At 34.4% G+C, this 23,225-nt stretch overlaps 1 protein-coding gene across 1 annotated transcript in view; it reads left to right on the top strand.

Moving 5' to 3' along the window:
• The window catches only part of LOC128231349 (putative transporter SVOPL), a 45,825-nt gene extending 23,327 nt beyond the window's left edge, over positions 1-22,498 (top strand). The window contains exons 6-15 of the mRNA XM_052944033.1: positions 512-636; positions 2,760-2,823; positions 9,208-9,333; positions 12,661-12,789; positions 15,158-15,311; positions 16,263-16,340; positions 17,176-17,369; positions 18,920-19,009; positions 19,641-19,754; positions 20,916-22,498. Of these exons, the coding sequence (XP_052799993.1) occupies positions 512-636; positions 2,760-2,823; positions 9,208-9,333; positions 12,661-12,789; positions 15,158-15,311; positions 16,263-16,340; positions 17,176-17,369; positions 18,920-19,009; positions 19,641-19,754; positions 20,916-20,954 (1,113 nt within the window). The 3' untranslated portion in view covers positions 20,955-22,498. The remainder of the gene's footprint in view (positions 1-511; positions 637-2,759; positions 2,824-9,207; positions 9,334-12,660; positions 12,790-15,157; positions 15,312-16,262; positions 16,341-17,175; positions 17,370-18,919; positions 19,010-19,640; positions 19,755-20,915) is intronic.
• The last annotated feature ends 727 nt before the right edge of the window (positions 22,499-23,225 follow it).

Here is a 23,225-nt window from a genome sequence, read left to right as displayed (position 1 = left end):
GGATATAGCCTATTCCAGGGCTGATACATATCAGATGAAATAATTAAGTCACCAAAATACAAATAATGCGTAATAATGAGATAAATACATGTAATTTAAATTTGAGCAGTTGAACTTAAGTGTAAATATTTACATTGTGATAAATTTCGTATGAAGATTATACAGCATTTGTATCAAAGTTTTTTGCTGTAATGAATGTTGTTCAAACATTAAATTTTCGAGGTGTGATATTATTACCTCTCATTTACCTGCCCTTTTAAGACACGGAACATGGTAATGATAAAATACTATTCATTGTACTTCATCAATTTTTAACGTGTTCAGCGATTTTCCCCTGTGTTATGGTCGTTGCTATAAGGATAGGGTTCTGGTTCTTCGACCTGCTGCAACCTTTGGTGTGTCTAAGGCCTACATTCAAATGATAAGTTCAGGTTCATTACATGTGAATGATAAACTACCGCATGTATTAGACATGAAAACTCAATAATAACAATTTCCCCTCTATTTACAGACTCTGTATATGGTGGCGATATGGATCGGCTACTTTGGCCTGCTGACGTCATTTAGTCCGTCCTATACGTGGGTCCTCATTCTTCGCGGCCTGGTTGGAGGAGGCATGGCAGGATCGCCACAGTCGTAAGTCTTATAAGATAAGATATAAACTGTTTAAAAAATGTGTTCTATGAACTTGAAACGAGACAGTGGGCAGGCTTCATTCGTACAACAGTTAGTGATGATGAAGAAAGGTGCATTTGGTATGCTTTGGCTAGATGTTATTCCTTATAGATTGATTGTTGAAATGTTTTTAAGAGGAAAATAAAGAGAAAAGGACAGACTATGCTAGATTTAATCTTATATTTGAACTGTTTAATGCTTGGAAATTGCTTCCTATTTAAAGAAGTCTCTCTTATTTAGATAGAAGTATTGTGTCTGCTTATCCCCATCAAATAACAGTCAAGGGATACAATTTTACGTCTCAATTACTATTTTCTGAATAAAATGCAGCCAGGGAATACTGTAAAAGTGAATTCTGATATTAAACCTTTAAGAGTGGTTGGAAACCTTGCATGATTGATTGGAAAACTTTGCTTGAATATTCTCAGATAATATTTTGTTCAACAATTTTGATGAAAATATGTAAATGACTCAAAGCTGGAATTGAAGAAATAAAATAAGACAGAATGGCATTAAAGGGGCTGGACACCAGATGGTCTAAAAATCAGCAAATACATTATTTCCTCGTTAATACATCGTTTTACATAATTTGAATAATAAATGCCACAATCGTGTTGCTGTCTATATTTTTTCCAGTTTATCTGTTTTATGAATACTGATGAATGTACACCATCACTAGTTTTAAACACAGGTGGTAGACAACCTCAGTGATTTTCAAATTGGAAAAATTAGCAAAAACTGTGAAAGATGCATTTGTCATAAGTGATGTGATACATCATGCAGTACCATATTTCCCTGCCTATCCACTTATAAGACGACTCCCTAACTTTGCCCATGAAATCTGGTGTTTTTTGTATAGACTCATTTATAAGACGGGGTCGAATTTTAAAGCAAATCCAGCGCTTCAATGTCTTTAAGTCTGTGATAATTTTCAAAATAAACAGTCAAAATTTATCAACTGAATAGATTCAATGCAATGTACACAACAATGTCAATTTTATGTAAATTTTTGACAATTTTCTTTTTTACTTACAATTGTTTTATCTGGTGTCTAGCCCATTTAAAGACCCTTTTTTACCTACTTTATCCATTGGGAAAATCTCATGCAAACTCAGTTAAAACAAGATATTTCAAAGGAGGCACTTTTTATTCCCCGCCAAATCGAAGGTTTCTGGAGGGGTATAATTGTTTTGGCGTTGTCCGTGCGTCCGTCATTCCGTCCGTCTGAAACCATAGCTTTGTAGGCATAGATCAGAAAATGTTCAAACTTGGTCAGAATGTTCCCCTTGATCAAATCTTGATCACATGTAAAAGTGGGTCACATGGGGTCAAAAACTAGGTCACTAGGTCAAATCTTAGAAAAATCTTTGGAACAAACTAGAGCCATTATACATGGTCAAATATTCATGAAACTTAATCAAATTATTTTCCTTGATGAACTCTTAGACCTATATAAAACTGGGTGACATATGATTAACGTTAGGTCACTAGGTCAAATCTTAGAAAATCTTGTCAAGTGTTGCATCTACGTATATGAAACTTCATAGGAATATTGGTCAACATAGGAAATTGTAAACATGCAATTTGTGTGACATTACACTCTGTTAAAAGTTGGTCTAAAAAACACTTTATCATGCAACCTTCATAGGAATGTTTGTCAGCATGTGAAATTGTGCTTGTTTTTACTAGTTATGGCCCTTTACTTTTAAAACTTGATTTGAAAAATCTTCAGCCTGACATAGTTTATAACACAGATACTCATGTTTTTAATTAAAAAAAATGACATTTAACCATTTATGTGTCAAGGTGGCAATTGGGAATTGTGAATGATTAATTGCCTAGAAATGTACTGAAGCAATTAAAATTTCCATAAAAACAAATTAAAAAATATTATTTACATTTAGCTCGTAAAGCATTTATCTGTAATTTGTGTTTCTCCTAAACACCATAGTAACATTAAATTCATCCTAAGTTTAGTACTGGGATTTTCATATGTTTCTGGATTTGGTGTTGCAGTTGTCAATATCTAGAATTAAACATCTAGTGCGACTCTTTTTACACTTCGTTCTCATTTTTATTTTCAGGTTCACATTGTTAACAGAATATTTGCCATCCAAGTACAGGGCCAAACTCCTTAACATATCTTCAGTAAGTGGAATCAACTTATAATTTTAGTTTTGTATTTCAGATCATTTAAATTCATTTAAATAACAAGCCTAAATTTGATTTCGTATTGGAATAAATACCGTTTTATGTTAAGCCCCAAATTTTAGAAAGAAGTCTTTTGTCCCTGTTGTTTTTTGGGGGAGAATGAAAAAGTCAATTAGGGTGTCTGTCTGTCAGGATTGTCCTTGGCAATATCTTATTCCTTTCCATCAGGATTGTCCTTGGCAATATCTTATTTCTGTCTGTCAGGATTGTCCCTGGCAATATCTTATGCCTTTCTGTCAGGATTGTCCCTGGTAATATCTTATGCCTGTCTGTCAGGATTGTCCCTGGCAATATCTTATGTCTGTCAGCAGGATTGTCACTGGCAAAATATTATGTCTGTCTGTCAGGATTGTCCCTGGCAATATTTTGTTCCTGTCTGTCAGGATTTCCCTGGCAATATCTTATGTCTGTCAGCAGGATTGTCACTGGCAAAATATTATGTCTGTCTGTCAGGATTGTCCCTGGCAATATTTTGTTCCTGTCTGTCAGGATTTCCCTGGCAATATCTTATGTCTGTCAGCAGAATTGTCACTGGCAAAATATTATGTCTGTCTGTCAGGATTGTCTCTGGCAATATCTTATTCCTGTCTGTCAGGATTTCCCTGGCAATATCTCATGTCTGTCTGTCAGGACTGTCCCTGGTAATATCTTATTCCTGTCTGTCAGGATTTCCCTGGCAATATCTTATGTCTGTCTGTCAGGATTGATTCTGGCAATATCTTATGTCTGTCTGTCAGCAGGATTGTCACTGGTAATATCTAATACTGCCTGACAGCAGGATTGTCTCTGGCAATATCTTATGCCTGTCTGTCAGGATTGTCCCTGGCAATATCTTATGTCTGTTAGTCAGCAGGATTGTCTGTGAGGATTATCACTTGCAATATCTTATGCCTGTCTATCAGGATTGTCCTTGGCGATTACTTACCATTTGTGTGTATTGCTCGTGAATAGGTCATCTTATTGCATGGCTGTATGGAGGCTATTCGTTGCCAAAAGTCCAGACGTGTAATTCACACAATGTGCTTCTTAATCGTACTAAATATCTCTTACATTTGTCAATGTAGACGTGCTATTTGTTGTTTCTATTCATCAGTTTTTCCGTATTGATTTGTCATTTGTCATTATAGTAGTGAAAATGTATATTTGTCAGATCTACCCTGTATAAACTCACTAAAACATAGATCGTATAACTTGCCTTTAACAATATGATGATGTAATTTAGAAAGCCGAATCATGCATGTGTAAAACTGCAATCCTACAGTCGACACTCGCATTCGTAAAATGAACATTTGCAGTCCAACAAGTCTAGGTTTACAAAAGTGAATTGACAAGTTCAGAATTACAAGGATAGATGATTTCGCCTATACCTTATATGGTAAATGTCACCGAAAGAAACGAAGGTGAATGGGCGGAGCTAACAAATTGGATTTTCTTTCGTTTATTTCTGTCGAATCAAGCAAGGGAGATAACATCTTCGCCTTCTTCCTGTAAATTTCTGGTTGTAAGTCCGAGTACTCTCTCTTTATTTCACAATAAAAACTAAAATTAACTTCATCTTTTATTTTATTTTGATGATCAATGTACCTAAATGGGTTATAAATCACCATATTATTTAGTCAATTGCAGTTGGGTGTATCTGAGCTGGGCTCACGGACCCAGATTTATACTGCCACTGTCAGTTGTTTTTTTTACTTATTTACCCAAGCAAGCTAAAATTGTTCATTTATTTTATATACAAGTGGACCATGGGTGGGTCGTTCAGTGGGGGGGGGGGAGCTGTAGGGCCTGTGTTCCCCCCAGTTGGCCCGCAAGTAAACTTAAAGGTTAATATTTTTGTCAATATTTCTCAGAAAAAAGTACTTAATTACGCCATGATGCACCAATTCAGACTAAAAATATTTAAAATATTCTAGGGGGAGTACCCCTAAACCCCACTTCCCACATTTTAAACATATTAATGTCATGCCCACTCGAGGGATCATGTCCAAAAAGTTGTGCCCCTAAGTAACGCCCCTCTAACGCAAGTCCCTGTTCAAAACCTGCTCCAGCAAACCCACGAAACTTTTGATGGACATCATAATGATATCCATCTAGTTTTGTCTGATGTTATACATTTACTATCTTAATAAGCATGTATGGTGTAAACCTGTAATTTCAATACATCATTGAAACAAAATATCCATGTGGATGGAAGAACAGCCCTCCAACCCACCTGTGTCCCCCAGTTATGAATTACTGGAGCTGCCACTGTGAATCATATCAATCAAGTGGGGGATTTCAAGAACATGAACAAAATAGATATCGTGAGTCTTAGATTAGAAAACAAACACGTGATTTTTCCCCTCCAAAAGGGCTAGGGCCGCTTCACCTAAATGTGAAAAAAAGCCCTGACTGTTAAGTGTGGGTGGGGTATAAAACGTAGCAGCAAGTAATAATTATTTACCGTAAATGACTGGGTATAAGACGATAGGGGGTATTAGACGCAGGGAAAAAAATCTGTGAAAAATCCGAGAAAAAAACTTTTAATCTATGTTTTTGGTTAAAAGACGCATAGAAAAAATGTCAAAATCGTCCGGCATTTTCAGCCACCATGTTTGTTGACAGTGACAAAAAATTTTTTTTTTCGTGAAAATGGCGATGGTTATCTTTAAAACCATACAACCATACTGTCGAGAATGAAAAGTTATGTTATGCAAAAAATATTTTGACGGTGCCCAACTTTGCTTTTTATATGTAAGTTTGATTATTGTTTAATTCAATTTATTATTCAAAATAATATTGAATACCGTAATTCACAAGAGTTCGGACACCATAAATTAATGATTTTTTTCGCTCTCCAAATACATAGAAAATTATCATTTTCACATTTTATTTACATGTTTGTTTAACCTGCCTTTTTTCTTCATGTTTGGTTTTTACCACTTATTAATTTATCCATAGTAATCAATGGTTATAAACTTATTTATTACGCCTATAAGTGTAAATCCTTCATGAAGTTAATTAAAACACTATTTTATACATGCACTGAACTGAATAAACACATTCTATCGGCTTCAGATCAAAGAGTCACACTGTGTGACGTCACATAACTTACAGTTATACCCACGAGGATCTCGTGGAGAGCATGGACATTGCTATGCAGGATTAATGTATAACTGTACGATTATTGCTTCATATAGTCTATAAGTGTGGTACAAGTTTGAAAGCTTATTGGCAGATCGTTTTACAAACATGCCATGTCGATGTTTTCTTAATCCCTTGATTGCCCTTGTTGTTTGTTTAATCCTCAAATAAATTTATCACACTTCCTTTTCAACAGGCAATAAATCGTTTAGGATGGGTAGTAACTAATTAAATTGTCACAGTGGTGTATACGGTTAGGTAATCTAGCCAGGCATTGTAAAGATAAAAATCAATAATCTTCGTCTGTGAAACTTGGTAACTATGAAAGTTATGATTGATGTATTTGGGAAATAATTATGGGTGTCCAAATATTTAGAGTGTACGAACTCTTAGGTGAATTATCGTAACTTTAATCGAAAAATATTTTTGTTGAAATTATAAACGTCTTACGATATACCGTATCCCGATCTTCAAGTGCCGTTTTAACCCGTATATACTCGATCAATATGACGCGAGTAACATCCCTTTCTACATAAATCTAAACAAACTCTCGGCTAGAAATTGACCTCAGAAAAAAAGTTCAAAAAATTGTTACTGGGTATTATACGCAGGCATTTTTTGCATCAAAATCTGAGGGAAAAAAGTGCGTCTAATACCCAGTCATTTACGGTATTAGCAATAAATTGACTTCATCATTAAAATACTTTATTAATTACTTATAAAATAATATTCGTTACAGTATAATGTACGAGTTATATGAAGTTGTAATCTTAGTGTATTTTATCCATACAGTTCCAGCTACCAGGTAATAAACCTCTGGGGCATCTTAGTGAATAATTTCAACTTAATGAAAATTTAGATTTTTTTCTTCGTAAATTTTAAATTATCTAATATTACTTGCAATCTTAAACATTGCAAAAAGGCAAGAAAGTGTCATTTAAAATAGTGTTTATAGTAATTTAAAGTTGCACTCTCACAGTTTGACAGTTTTGACAAGCTTTTTTTTGTCCCAGACTCGGCTAAATTTTGGCAGCAATGCTTTCTATACAAATAATAAGATTACTCACAATAAAACAGATCTAAATTGTTTGGAAAACTGCCGACATTTTTCATTTTTCTTAAAACGTTACTGTAGTATCACTTTTAGCCATAAAACATCAGTTTGCGAACGTAAAACTGAAAAACTGTATCTGATCTTTTGTCAGCAGTCTTATACCACTGGTATCCAGACATTTACGCAAAAATTGGCTCATTCCAAAACAAAAAATAAAAATAGTTGTCATAAGGTCAATCTGTGAGAGTGCAGCTTTAAAAAAATAATAAGACAATATGACTTTTCATTCTTGAAGTATAATTTAATGCTAATGACTTACATTTTGTTGTGTTTGAGTCAAGTATCATTTTGCATACATCTCATTTCATCTCATATGTGCGTATTTATTACTATTATATAGACAAAAACATGTTGTAATATCATATATTATTTTATTCGACATAAAATAATTTATAATCCATCCTGTTTCCAAATCATAGTCCATAGTGTCATAATATAGATGATTCGTAATGTCCATAATAATGTTCGCAATGTCCATGGTCCAAAGTATCCATAATTGGTTTAAATAGAGCCGAGTGATAGCGGAAATTTCCGAAAGACGTAAGGAGGAGTTAAGACATTGTTAAGGCGGAGCTATCTATAAATAAAATTAAATTCATCTCGTAAACATGTTCAACTGCGAATGAAAAGTCACCACCATACAATTTACTTTGTAGAACTATGAACTGAAATCTGACTTCTACAAACCGCAACGTAAAAATCGTGACTTTCACAGAATTACAAGTGTTTACCATAAACGACTCTATAAACATGATTGAACCTTCTGTTGAATAGATGCAACGAGAAGAAAACTGCAATCGGCACAATGAAAAATGAAAATGTACAGTGTGAAATGTAAACATACAACCGATGAGTTGACGATTGTAAAATGTACATTGGTAAATCATCAATGCTACAAACATAAAATACACACATACACGTCTGGACTTTTGGCAACGAATAGCCTCCATATGGCTGACCCAAATATTGAACACATTGTTGTAATAATATGTACTTTTGAATTTTACAGTGAGGTTAAGAGGCAATTGTTTTTGCCTTGGCTTTTTTTGATTGACAAAGCTTTGAAATGAATTGAAACTCCCCCAAGTCAATGTCTAGCTTGATCCACTGTTGTATATGCATAAAAGTGCAGTTAACAAAGTGTTGACAGTTATTATAGCTGGAAGAGGTGTGGCAGTGTATATAATTCAGGTTGAGTTGTGAAAAAAGTGACTTATCAGTGTAGGGATATAAGTACAAACTGTCCACATAGATATCTTATTTTCTCCATTCAGATTCATTTATATCTTATTTTTATGGAAACATATCAAGATGTTGGTAAAATCTAAAGTAAATGGTCTAAGGGGATTTCTTATATAAGAGTTGCCATTATAGATTTATAATTAATTTGTGTCTCAGATGACAGCTAATGACTGCCCATAGCAACTGAAGCAAGTTTAACAAGATGATTAAGTCCCAAAGAAATATGTAGATCGTATTAAAATGAAGATATGCTGAACTTGCTGTTAATGATACACAAGTAATTTTGAGGATTGAGGCAGAAAACTTTCCCCCCTCGGCTAGGACATTATTCCAATTTTGCAAGAACCTCACTCTAGAATCAATAAAGACGCCCAGTAAGTGTCATAATATTTAGTAAATGGATTAAATATACATTGACTATGAATATATTTGACATTAATAGAATTTGACGTATACATTGACTATTATTATATTTGACACAAAGGGAGTCCACCGTTCTATCATAGTTCTCACTTGCCCTCTGTAGGTGATCTTAGGTGATTATAGTTTACAACAACTATAAACGAATATGTATCCTGCTTTTGGGTTTAAAAGCATCTCCAATGTTATTTTTTATTATGTTTTGTTTACAAATCTCATGCTTGTTTGCATTAAGCCATGAGTTGAAATAAACCTTGAAACCTACACAGTGATCTGTCTTGATGGCAACAGGAAGTGACTGTTGTGTGGAGTTTGTCAACAAACTCTTGAAATAACTTATTTATCTCAAGATAAATTTTGATTTTTCTGCAATATAAAGTATATTCTTCCTTGTAATTCTGCTTTATTTTCCTCCCACACAGATAAGCTGGGCGTCTGGGACGATGTTTGAGATTGTTATAGCCTCCATTGTGATACCGACCCTCGGCTGGCGATGGCTTTTAATCTTCTCAGCCATCCCATCACTTCTCATTGTGGTACTTCTCAAGGTAAGGAATCAAGAGTATCATACTAGTGGTTGAATTAAGCACCAGCCTGCAAGCCCTTCAGTTGTAAGTGTTAGTGGGGTTAGCGCAGTGATTAGCACACTCATTCACTGGTTCGATTCCCGGCCTGGGTGCATGTGAGTTTGGTTTGTAATCACCAAGCCAGACAAGTGGATTTTCTCCGGGTACTCCGGTTGCTTACACAACACAAGACAACATACTTGCGCAACCTCATGCCAACACGCGTGACTTAGTATAAGTTATAACAAGTTTCTTCACGTAATGTTTAAAATAAGCCCTGCACTCTATAAGATTTTCACCAGGCATGTTCAAAATATGAATGTTTACATAGCGAGGCTTCTTTCAATTTTTTTAAGCCATATGGCAGTTTAATAATTTGTGCTTCATTTTTGTTTTTATACCCCCGACAAACAGAGTTTGAAGGGGGTATATTGGAGTCACCCTGTGGTCGGTCGGTCGGTCGGTTTGTCGGTCGGTCCGTTACAATTTACCTTGTCCGGAGCATAACTTAAAAACTGCTTGATGGAATTAGATTAAACTTCATACAATGATAGAGCATAATGAGAGGAAGTGCAGTGTACAATAATCACAACTCTATTCTTGCTTATTACTGAGTTATTGCCCTTTGTTACTTTTTTTTGTCCAGAGTATAACTTGAAAAAAGTACTGGATGGAATTCATTGGAACTTCATACAATGGTAAAGCACAATGAGAGGAAGTGCAGTGTTCAAGAACCATAACTCTACTTTTGCTAATTACTGAGTAATTGCCCTTTGTTTTGTTTTTTTGCTGTCAAACTTTTTTCCAGACATTAACTTACTTTTTTTTGCCTGGAGTTACTTGAAAACTATTGGATGGAATTTAATAAAACTTCATACAGTGATAGATCATAATGAGAGGGAGTGCAGTGTACAGGAACTGCAATTCTATTTCAGCTAATTACAGAGTTACTGCCCTTTGTTACTTTTTCTTGTCCGGAGCATTACTTGAAAACTATTGGATGGAATTTAATAAAACTTCATACAGTGATAGATCATAATGAGAGGGAGTGTAGTGTACAGCAACCGCATTCTATTTCAGCCAATTACAGAGTTACTGCCCTTTGTTACTTTTTCTTGTCCGGAGCATAACTTGAAAATACTTGATGGAATTTAATAAAACTTCATACAGTGATAGATCATAATGAGAGAAAGTGCAATGTACAGGAACCGCAATTCTATTTTAGCCAATTACAGAGTTACTGCCCTTTGTTACATTTTCTTGTCCGGAGCATAACTTGAAAACTATTGATTGGAATTTAATAAAACTTCATACAGTGATAGACCATAATGAGAGAAAGTGCAGTGTACAGGAACCGCAATTCTATTTAAGCCAATTACAGTGTTATTGCCCTTTGTTACTTTTTTTCTTGTCTGGAGCATAACTTGAAAACTATTGATTGGAATTTAATAAAACTTCGTACAGTGATAGACCATAATGAGAGAAAGTGCAGTGTACAGGAACCGCAATTCTATTTCAGCCAATTACAGTGTTATTGCCCTTTGTTACTTTTTTTCTTGTCTGGAGCATAACTTGAAAACTACCGGATGGAATGTAATAAAACTTTATACAATGGTACTATACAATGAGAAGGAGTTCAGTGTGTTCATGAATCGTTACACTATTTTAGCAAATTACAGAGTTATTGCCTTTTTCTGTGTTTTTTTTTGTCAAACTTTTGTCCGGACAGTAACTTGAAAACTACAAGATGGAATTTCATAAAACTTCATACAATGATAAATCATAATGAGAGGCGGCGTTCGGGGGTATTAATCACCTTCAGTGATAGCTCTAGTTTATATAAAAAAGGTGTAATATGGTGGCAAAGCACTATGTTAGGGTACAACAGAAGAGTGCAAGTAAGTAACAACACACATTTAAAAAGCCCTCTACCACAGATTGTTTAAATCACGCAGATTTTCATTGCAATGACCTGCATTGAAAAAGCGCTTTTCACAAGGCAGAATAATTTATGCACAACGGCATATGCAGCACTTTAAACTTATTTCCATTGCATAGGATTTGGTTACTGAGATAAGCTTAAGCAACACTACTCAGCATTAATTCTTAAGCAAGGCTTTGGTTTAAGGGCATCATCGTGAGGTAGATTTAATACAAATTTATGTAAGTTGAGACATAAATGAATAAACATGAAATTTGTAAATGATCTCAGTCTTGAGCATACTAAATGTTTTGAGTAGAAACTATCAATACTGGTCAAACATATCCTGTGAAATATTTTGTCTGCTGGAATTATATAAATGCTTTTTGTAGAAGCCAATGGTAGCATCTATATTAAACTGTGTAATTTCAAAATAGATTACTGGGTACTTTAAATACTGAAATTGTGTAGTTAAGAATTTCTAGAATGAAAAGTATTGCTAATCTAAACAAAAGCATACTGTATTCATTTGATCAAGCTATGACTCTTCAAGAGCACAGAATGTCTTGAATAATTGATGAAAATCTCTCCATTTTCCTCATTTAGGCTTAAATAATTAATGCAATTCCAAGAAAAAAATACATCTGGAAGGTTTATGAACCATTGAATTTTATTTATTTTATTTTAAAAAATATTTTGATTTCGTCTGCCGGTTTGTAATGATTTGCTTATAACTTTTTACATGTGACTGGTGAACAGGTTTTCCACAGATGTTTTCTGTTTGTCTACAGTCACATGGAATAGAAGAGAGATTAATAAATTATATAATATATCCTAGTTTGCTTGTCTGTTTTTCAGTGAAAAAAGTTGAGGTATAATCATATCCTTGACAACGCTTTCCACATCGTCATTATCTGTGCAAAAACTTTGACCTTGGCCATAACTCAAAAAGCTTTTATGAAAATCAAATGAAACTTGGTAAACATGGTTCCAAGAACAACACACACGCATGCATGCAAACACATGAAACGCACACACACACACACAAACACACCCACACGCACGCACGCACGCACGCACGCACGCACGCACACACACACACACATCTACAGCAAGGCCCATAACTTTGGCTGTATTGAATGTTAAGTTATGCCCCATTTTAAGCTGAAAGCAACAGATGAATGTTGGCATTTGCTCGGTGGCACGTACTCTTGTGAACAGTTAAATATTTTGAAGGATAAGGTATATATTTGGATATAAATGGAAGTGTTGTTAGAGCAAAACAATTTTTTCCTACCTTTCAAAGTTCAAGGAGTCAATGTTTATTTTAAAGAATAAAAAGATTAGAAAATAAACATGTTACAAGTTAATTGTCTTGTTTGTCTCAGTATTTGCCCGAGTCAGCGCGATATCTCGTAGCAGCAGGAAGGAAAGAGGAGGCTCACGAGGTCCTGGCAAAAGCTGCGCGACTCAACAGAAATAGTCTCCCAGAGGGCAATATTGTGAACGCACCTGTAGTAAGATTACGTAATTACCATTTCAGTGTTTGTTGCTTGTTGTAGCAGCTAAATAATTGTTTTGTTGCTAATGGTTCTAATAATGATTTTAGTTTGAATAACAAAAGTGATAGTAAATTTACTCAGAAATGAAAACTGTTTAATATCCTCGTTACAATGCGCTTTTAAGCTTGTGTTAATGTTGTAGTCGTTCAATTGTTAACTGAATGTAACCTCAGATTAAAATGATCTCAATGAGTGAACAGCAATAATTGCAGGCTCATTTTAGAATCTGTTCCCCAGAAGAACAGAATCCAATACATGAATTGTATTTTCTAGCAGTTTGGTAAATTAAGAGCAAGTTTTTATGTTAATTTTGTGTAACATATGGACACAACATAACTTAACTTTTACACATATATCTATACATTATTAATAGCCAACAAGTCCATGTACAGAAGATAGTTGAAGTATTTACTGTATGTATTGAACGTTTTCTCCTCTCCTTTCAGAGCCTAATCTGCAACATTTTACTTTTTATGATATAAGTCCATATATTTTACGCTTCCAGACACATTAATTAAATCAAGCATGTTTTCAATAGATACATTTAGATACTAACTTGAAATTTACGATCTAGGATGTCTGGAAAAACTAAGCACTTTATCCTGTTTAGCTCAAGTCAGAGGCATAAAGAAGTATGATATCTCCACAAGACTCAGTTTTACTATCCCTGTAACATTCCAGGGCTCAATTTCTCGAAAATGTATTGAAACAAAAATAGTGAGCTTAGCTTAATCCTGTTATAAGGGACTTAAACTTAATTGAGAAATTGGGCCCTGGCCTGCTTTCTTGAAGGAGCATCACCCTACTAACTTTAACTTTGACTAATGGTCATTTAAACATCATTGCACTTTATTAACTGTAGTTTGTATTTTAGTATTTTATGAAACTTCCCATTTTAGTAACTGTACTTTGTATTTTAGTATTTTATGAAACTTCCCATTTTAGTATTTTATGAAACTTCCCATCTTGAAGACAGAGAAGGGTAACCCCCTGGATTTTTTACCTCCCCGTCACAAAGAGAAGTAAGGGCTATATAGGAATAATGCCCATAATTATTTGGTCCCACCTTCTTGTCTTGTCTATAACATTCAAAGTGGAGTGTCTAAATAATTTGGAAAAAATAACCACCATATGTTGACTACATCACAATAGACCCGTGTCCTTAGATTCAAGGTCAAGGTCAGTGTGTGCCTCAGGACTTAGTTTTGCTATATAAGCCATACTGCTGATAGTGGTTTGTGTCCAGTCCATAACTTTGTCATTCATGTTGGAGTTACGAACTAATGTTGTATCAGTGACCACCATAAAATCATACGCAAGACCAAGATCTCTAGCTTCAAGGTCAAGGTCACCATGCATCTCAGGACTTAGTTTTGCTATGTAAGCCTTACAAATGTTCATTTCCTGTCAAAAACTTTCTCATTCAAGGTGGCATCTCAAAATTATTTTGCGACAGTGACCACCATAAGATGATGATTTGGTTTCCAACCACAAGCCCCAACACTGTGTGCCTCTGAAAGTTTGCTCTATAAGCTGTACTGCTGATAGTGACTCGTGTTCAGTCAATACTGCCATGCATGGTTGTATTCCAAAATGATTTGGCATCAGTGACCACCATAAGAAGATGATACCGGAGATTTTAAGCTTCAAGGTCAAGGCCACTCACATTGCTGATTTAAGGTCTCTGCCCTTGTGCCTTGATCATTAGTTAATCAATTCAGCAATATTAAAGATTTTGGATTGATCTTGTCCTTCATATAATCATTCATCGTCAGCAACCACAGTGTACTATATTCTTTTAAACTTAATAAATACCTTGGGACTGACAAAATCTCTTTTTAATGAATATGTATGAGTCAGGGGAGACAACTCGCACATTACAATTAAATATGCTTTACTAACCCTGTAGTGTCAGTAGTCTCCATGGGCAATTGATCTTGACTGCTGCCTAGAATTATTGTACTGAAAAGGCGGACCTAGTTCAATTCCAACATTTGCCAGAATATTTTTCCAGAGAAGGACCTGGTAACTTGCAAAACCAATGAAACTGCCTCGTTAATTATTCATGATTACGAGATTTTAGTAGCCAAATCACCCATGGTACACAACGAAGCATAATGTTGAAGTGTATTATGAGGGGGTATCCGATGATGACAATCTTTAAATATATAATATATTATATATATATATATTATTTTTTTCATTATTTGCCAAGCAGTCAAGCAATATCACCCTGTGTCAAAGCCTCATGCGAGAGTTGTCATCACTTATATGACAGCTCTTATTTCTTTTCCAAAACATTATCATGTTGAAAATCTTGCAGTCAGAGCAGGGTAACCCCCGGGACCTATTCTCCCCGGCATACCTCCGTACCACGATCCAAGTGTGGATTCTCTGGTTTGGGACAGCCCTTTCATATTACGGCATGGTGCTAGCTAGTGCTGAGATTCTACAGATAAGAAATGCTCAACAATCAGGTTGGTATAACACTATAGTGAAGTCAGTGTTAACAGGGTGCATGCATTGAATGAAAGCACTTGAGTTCAAGCATTAAACTGTTACAAAATTACTCAATAGTCAGGGCCAGTATTCACAATACATCTTAAGTAATTTCCTTACTTAAGTCATTTTCCTAAATTAATTATCTCACTGGTCATACAATATATCTACTTGACAATTTCCCAAAATACTTTATTATTTTAAATACATTATTTAAAGTACACCCCTTTATGTTAAAAAAACAACTGTGTATACTTTTAAATTGACTATATAAAACAAATCACGAAATAGACTTAAAATAGGAAACATTTAAAATATTACTTAAGAACAATAGTTAATTGTGAATATCATTAAAATGATTCCTTTTTTTAAGTGCAAACCCTTTTAAAAATTTTACACTTATTATACCAAAAGAAAAATAGTGAGCTAAGCGTACTCCTGTTATAAGAGACCTGTTTCAACAAGATATTTTATAAATTAACCTCACGCTGCTTACAAGTGCTAAAGTATCTCGTAAAGTTATGGCCAGAATCTTGGCGATAAATGTCCTTACAATATTTGTTCATTTAAATGCAGTATACGGCAAAATGGGATTATGCCTTTAAATTAACAATCTTAATTCTAAAATACAATCTTTATTGATACAAGGTCCCTGGGCATTATCCGTGGCATTGTTTGCAGAGTATAAAAAGACATCTTGCTTGGCTTGTCCTAGCCTGTATAAGGCTTAATTGAAAGGGCAAAGTTGGCATGCAAGCTGCAATTTATTACATTGATATTTTTTAAACACTGCAATAACTTGCTATTCATCATTGACAAAATGATTTATGATCTTATTTTGAACAGCGAGAAAAGCTTGGAGTAAAAAGTCTCATGCTCTCTCAGCTATTATAAACATGCAAAAAAAAGATGTTTTTGTTTGCTTTCAGGAGAGAAATGCAAGTGCAATCTGTTAAAGAAAGACGACTATACCAGTATGATTGTTTCCACCCTAGGGGAGTTTATTGGTAAGTTGGTTTTATCACCCAGTCCCCATCTAATCTCATATTCCTTCCAAATGCACGTGTATTTGGCTTTGACTGTTTCAAAAATGCGATTGTGTTCCATGAAGGATTGTTTTTAAACCAATCAATTGCAAAAAAAACGTTAATGAAAATGGATTATGTAGGGAATTATGGGAAAGGAGTTTTCTCAAGGGTTTTCTGAACTTTGATTACAATGTATTGGGTCTTACATCAGTTGCAATTTAATAACAAAAAATAAAACAAGTTTAGGAAAACTTATGAAGCGAGCCTTAGGCAAGCTACATAACTTTTCCATAATGAGTTTCATAAAAATTTGTATAAAATGGCAACTCATGTAGGATTCTTTTTGTCACATTTTTTGCATAAGATGCTAAATTACTAGGGTGAAATTACATCGATTCCAATATTATATTCACTAAATAAATAATAAATGTTATACAGGAAAATATGGAATGATTGTATAAAAAAACTTGAAACAAGCATCATCTTGTGATGAATTATTACCTTTCTTCAGAAAGTAGCTTTTATTCCAGCCATTTTGTAAGGTTTCCTTCAAAATTGAAGCATCTGAGAATAAGATCAAACAGTCTTTGTCATGTTTATGAGATGAAAAACTATAGTGGAATAAAATCTGTAGTCATATGAATAATTCAATGTGTTCCCTAAACTAATTCATAAAGGAATTGCATAAAGAAAAACATTGCTAATTGATATTTAACGAGGTTTTAAATTTGTTTTCTGGTTGTTTTATTTAACACTCATGAATTTTTTTCGATTTTCAGTATGATATTTAACTGTAGTCATTTCCCCTCTCCAGCCCTGCCCCTCAACGTACTCCTGATAGACGTGATTGGGCGACGCTGGACGGGTGCAGTAAACCTGTTTGGGTGCGGACTCTTCTTTATCCTCCTCCAGTGTCCCGTGCCCCAGGCTGTACTCACCACTTTCATATTCCTCGTGCGTGGGTTCTCGTCAGGAATGTTCAACTTTGTCTACATTTACACATCAGAGGTAAGGGCATTATGAGGTACGCACATATACACACTATTTTGTCAACAAACACATTTTATATGATCATTTTTGGAAACAATATTTTCTAAGTGATAATAATATCAATTTCAAATATATATATATATATGTTAAGTCAGTGTAGACAAAGTTATGAGTACCCTACCAGTTTCATCTGAGATTACTATACATTAACCCTCTGTTCATCTATCTGGAAAAACTGGACACTGCAATAACTGAATAAGTATGCAAGCTAGGTTTATGAATCTTGGTATTTCGGTAGAGGTTGTTTGGGTAGTATGTGTGACATTTAAAAAAATGTCAGACAACATCAAATATACCACTTCTGGAATGGACCTTGGCATAACTAAGAACATATAAAAGCTTTGTTCATGAACAATATTGAAAGAGGGCAATTAAGAGATTATGCATGTCATTTTATATTTTTGTGACGAAAAAATCTGGCTATTATGGCAATGAAAATGTTGAAAATACCACTTCAAAAAACTGGACCTTTGCTTTACTTAAAAAGAATTAAAGCTGCATTTATGAAATTTGGTTTGTTGTTAGAAGATTATTATGAAATTTTGCATTTTAATTGACCTTTTGTCAGACAAAACATGTGGTTTCTATGGCAGCAAAAATAGTGTGAATGTCTCTGTCCATAAATATGGATTCTGTGATCAAGAAGTATACAAGCTAGGTATATGAACTTTTGTATACAAGCGGTTAGGAGCTGATTAGGAAATTATGCACATTATATTAAGATAGGCGACAATTGTATTGCTAATAATACTCAATTGTTTATGAAGTTGACTTAATGTTATGATTGTTGTTGTTGTAAACTCATTGGTAAGAGGGTCCCACTATCACTCTCTGAGGTATGCACATTTACACATCTAAGATGGGGGAGACAGTGTCATTTACACAGGCTTCCATTATCACTCTGCACATTCACACAGATGAGATGGAGGAGGCATTGACACATTAAGGATCTGTCATTCACACATCATATTCCCTAACTTGTGAGAGACCAGTGAAAGTAACATAAGCAGTGGTTTTAGTGCATTTTAGCTCTAAAAAGCATTTTAGAGAGGAATCACTGAATGTGTCAAAATCTGCCATTGATGGATGACCGTACGGTACATACAATTTGACAGTATGTTGAAAAGATTAAGATTTCCTAGAAGTAAGAAGCATTGCAAGGTGTGGCATTGCCATTACAAACTCTTATTTCTGAACAGGTGACTTAAATGTTGAGGTTTGGTGTCAAGGGCAGCATTGCTGTTGTTGTAGTTTTTGTGCAAAAATCATAAATTATGCAAGGTTTAGCTTAAACTGTTGGAAATATTAACATGGAACTTAAATATTTGTACATATGTTCTCTATGACAGAAACTCTGTCTTAAACATATGTTGAAAAATGCCCCTTTAATGACTGAAAACCAACAAGCATTGGCAACCTCCTGTGGTACTTTTGTTGAACATTTCACCTTTTTGACAAAAGTGTTGCCAAATATCCTATCATAATTAAAGTGTAGCACTCATTTTCAGGTATATCCGACGTCTATACGGACCCTGGGTATAGGTACAGCCTCGTCGTGGGCGAGAGTGGGCGCCATGATTACTCCTTTTCTGGCCCAGGTACATGTTATGCTTTTGTGGTAAAATAAAAGTTTGGACAACAAGACTGATTCTGACTTTAAACATTTTAACAAGCCTGGCATCGTAAGCATGATATACCAGAGTCAACTTGTAGGCTTGTGCTGATACTGATTTTTGATGAATAGATCATTTTAGAATTAAATTTCAGTGTAAAGACTCTAACATGCACCTCAGATCAGAAATAGGTGCTTACAAAACCCACATTCCATTTGAATATTACTTCTGACAAGTGTAGGATGACATAGGGCTTGTTAGGTGCTTGGAAAATCTTTAGACTGCCAACTGTTTTTAACACAGTTATTATGCCCATTTTTGATGCTTGAATCTGGTTTTTCTTTTAGTGTTAAGAAAGTTTTTGTATGAACAGAAATACTTACACATAAACATATTTATACATAGTAATGATTTTGTATATTGGATGATCATTGACTTTTCTGCAGCTGATTGTATAAAACTGGAAAGTTATTTTGTAAATGCTTGATAATTGGTAAGTTTTTTTTACAACAATTGCCATGAACCAGGTTTTTTTATTTGTAAACTATCTCAAAACAACCTGCATATAGTTTATCCAGTCTTACATAATTTACTTTTACTTTATTATACTATCTAGGTATTGCTAGACTATTCACTGACAGCTGCAGTCTGGGTGTATGGCAGTATCGGCTTGCTGTGTGCCGTTTGTGCAGTCACTCTCCCCATAGAAACCAAGGGCAGGGAACTCCCAGTATGTACAGAACTTAACTTGTAGTAATAAATTGAAACTTGGTAAAAATTAAATGACGTGAAGTAACATTTTAATGATAAAAAATGGACGGAGTGAGCGTAGCAAATGAGCCCTTCTTAATCAATAAAATATCACTTCAGGTCATCTAACTCTCTTAGAATACTACCTCATTGGCTTACACATTGTTAATGCAAAATCTGATGCAGGGAGTGTGTATCGGAAGAGTTGCACCTTTAAACACCAGCAAAAGTTGAAATTCTTAATGATTAAGCCTAGTACTCAATGATTGCCTATCTGCAATTTCATTGGCTCTAAATATAGTTTGTATTCCAAGTTATATTCTATAAGCTTGTATGTTGTTATTTAAAAAAACAGTATTGTGATAGCCTTGGTGTCAACGGCATCAGACTGTCTTGCAAAAACTTGATCCTTTGCTGTAGTTTAAATACTGTTCAAGATAATACAAATGAAGCTTGGAACACATGTTTCCAGATAATTTGCACATGTTTAGCAAAGCCAATGTTAAGTAATTGTTAAATTATGGCTCTTTTTTGAATGAAACACAATACACAGAAGAGTGAAGGTGTGCACTCAGCAGTGTTTTTGTAAATTCAACCATTGTCAATTAAGTACCATGCAAAGTCAGGTTTTTTGCCTCGAAATAAATCCAAAACAAACACAATGCGCACAGACCACGATGGGAATCAAACCTTGGATGCTAGGAAGCATTAAAAGGACCATCTTTTAAGACTACCGGTATCTGTAATTTGAAATTTGCTTTGTTACGCCATGAATTCTATGGTTCCAGTCTGGTTGCTGACCGACAATAGTTGTTATGTTAATGTGTTACCTCAATAATCACAGAAAAGCAACTCATCGGAAAAAAATCCTACTTGTTATCATGTCTTATTTATCTCTTGGGAGGGATGATTACAGCGTAAAAAATAATGTCATTTCCATCTTTTCCATCTGTTAACCTATTATATGTTCAGCGATTCCCTTGTGATTTAATTAAATGTCACGACTGAAAAGCACTGAAGTCATTGTGGAGACTATTTAATCCAGGCTTATTAACAATCAGAATCTGAGAAAAGTATTTCTCCCAAACAATCTTGATACTGCCTTACTGCAATAATAGCCAGTCCTTTCTGCCTTTTTCAGCAATCAATAACTAGAGAAATAGAGCCAAATGAGGACTAGTACGAGGCAGGGAGCACTTTACATCCATCGGAGCACCTAATGAGCAATGAAAAACGTTCAAATGGTTTCAGGAAGTTCTATTAGCTGCCTTGTTTCCTGTTCTGAATCTTAAAATGATTTCATTCCTCAGTTCCTGGTTCCATTTAGGGCTTGTAGAACCAGTGGGAACAATTACCTGGTGGATTTGTGCTGACCAGAGGCCTTATGATATATATTTATATAGATTGATTCATGCTGTCTTGCTTTTTAATAAATGACATGTAAAACATATGTTATATTCATTAGTTAATTTTAATTTTTGCGAAAAAGGACAATGACCATTCTGCTCTTCATATTGTTAAAAAACAAACAAAGAGGGAGTTTACATGTTCTCCAATGACTTCATATGATTAGCAATGTCTCCATAGGTCCATTAGACAATTCAATTGCATAATAGTCATTTTATTAAATTTTTTTCAAATATTTCATTTTCAAACTGAAGCAAAAGAAAAAACTTATAAATTGCTGTACATGTAACTCTGTCCTATATTTTGAGAGGATTTCACCTGTTCTACTCACCATATCAGGTTTTATTATAATCTGATATAGCACTCATAGGACTGGCATTGGCCATGTTTTGGATGGGTTGTAAACCAGATCGTGTTCAGATAAACATGCATGTTATTGCTCATGTTCTTATTTACAATGTATATGTCCAAAGATTATTGTTAATTTTCTTCACTTAAGCTATATATTAAAGCAATTTACATAATGTCATGAAATGTTTTGTTTTAGTAGTTAAAAGTTATACATTTTGTGCTCTTGAACTTTCCTACCTCGTCTGTTTTTTAAAGAAAATGAGAGAAGTGATTATTTTGTAACTTTGGTGGCGTAGCAGCGTGCAAAGCCTTAACAGATGCATAACACATAAACCATTCAGGAATTCATATGATACCTAGTACACATATTAGCACAGACGAGACCTATGTAGCAAGACTCATAACTCTGTTGTTGATTATTGTCAAGTAAGCATATGGTCTAAAATTAAGTTGTGCATGAACTTTTAACCTTTGGTGCATCTCAGAATCTGTTCAAGATATTTGCATGAAACTCTGTACACATAATACCAGTGACAGTCACACATGTAATGCAAGGCTTTAAACTCTGGCTGAAAATATGTTGGGTATTTCCCATTGATCTATGAAAAATCAAATGAGCAATGGCATTCTCTTGCGATGCTCTTCAATTTACGTAATTATACATAAAGAAATGGTATTTATCTCCTAGTACATGTTACTGTAGGTGAAAATGTAATGAACTGAAAATATATCTTACATGTATATGAATTCAATATCCAAATATTTTCATGGAGTTATAATTATACAAATAAATATTATTGTATTATATATGATTGATATTTATGTGAAAATAATTTATTATTGTTAAAAATCAAATTGATGAAATTAATCTTTAACACTTTATTGAAATTGTTATATTTTGTTACACTGAGATTGTATACTGTTATGATGATGACTTATGGCCTTGAATAAAACATTGAAGGGTAATATGTCTGGTTAACAACTGTATAACAGTTATGGAGGAGATATTCAGCTGGAGAGGCCAACCTTGATTAATTGCAGGTTTATTTATACAATAATGAAAAATTAATATGATAAACGTTTTCCGATGCACCATATCCCAATCTTCTACTGCCTTTTAACCCGTATAAACTCAATCTAAACAAACTAGTTTTTTCACCATTTATTTCTTAGAAGAGCCAATTTCATCCTGAAATCGACCTAAGAAAAAAAAAGTCAAAAGCTTGTTACTGTTTGTAAGAGGCAGGCTTTTTTTTTACATCAAAATTTAAGGGAAAAAAGTTTGTCTTATAACCAGTCATTTACGGTTATATCTCGGGTATTGCAGTTTTAAACAAGTTTGGTGAAGATCAGATGATAACTGTTAAAATTAGACAGTGGACAAAGCAAAAATGGCAAATTTTGACCAATTCAAGGGCCATAATCCTGAAGAACCTGGCTGGTTATAGAACTTTGCCAAGAATATATACCAACAAACATTTATAGTAGCAAGTTTGGTGAAATTCGGATAAAAACTGTTCAAGTTTGAGAGTAGACAAAGCTAAAATGGCCAATTTTGATAAATTCAGGGGGCCATAACTCTGGAGTGCCTAAAGCGATTAGGCTGGTTATCGAACTTGACCTAGATATTTCACCAACAAACACTTTCATGAAGTTTGGTGGAAATTGGATGAGAAATGTTCAAGTTAGAGAG

Source organism: Mya arenaria, chromosome 4, assembly GCF_026914265.1.
Source record: "Mya arenaria isolate MELC-2E11 chromosome 4, ASM2691426v1".
Lineage (NCBI taxonomy): Eukaryota > Metazoa > Mollusca > Bivalvia > Myida > Myidae > Mya > Mya arenaria.
The sequence above is the reverse complement of the archived record's forward strand: the minus strand, read 5'-3'. Positions and strand labels throughout refer to the sequence as shown.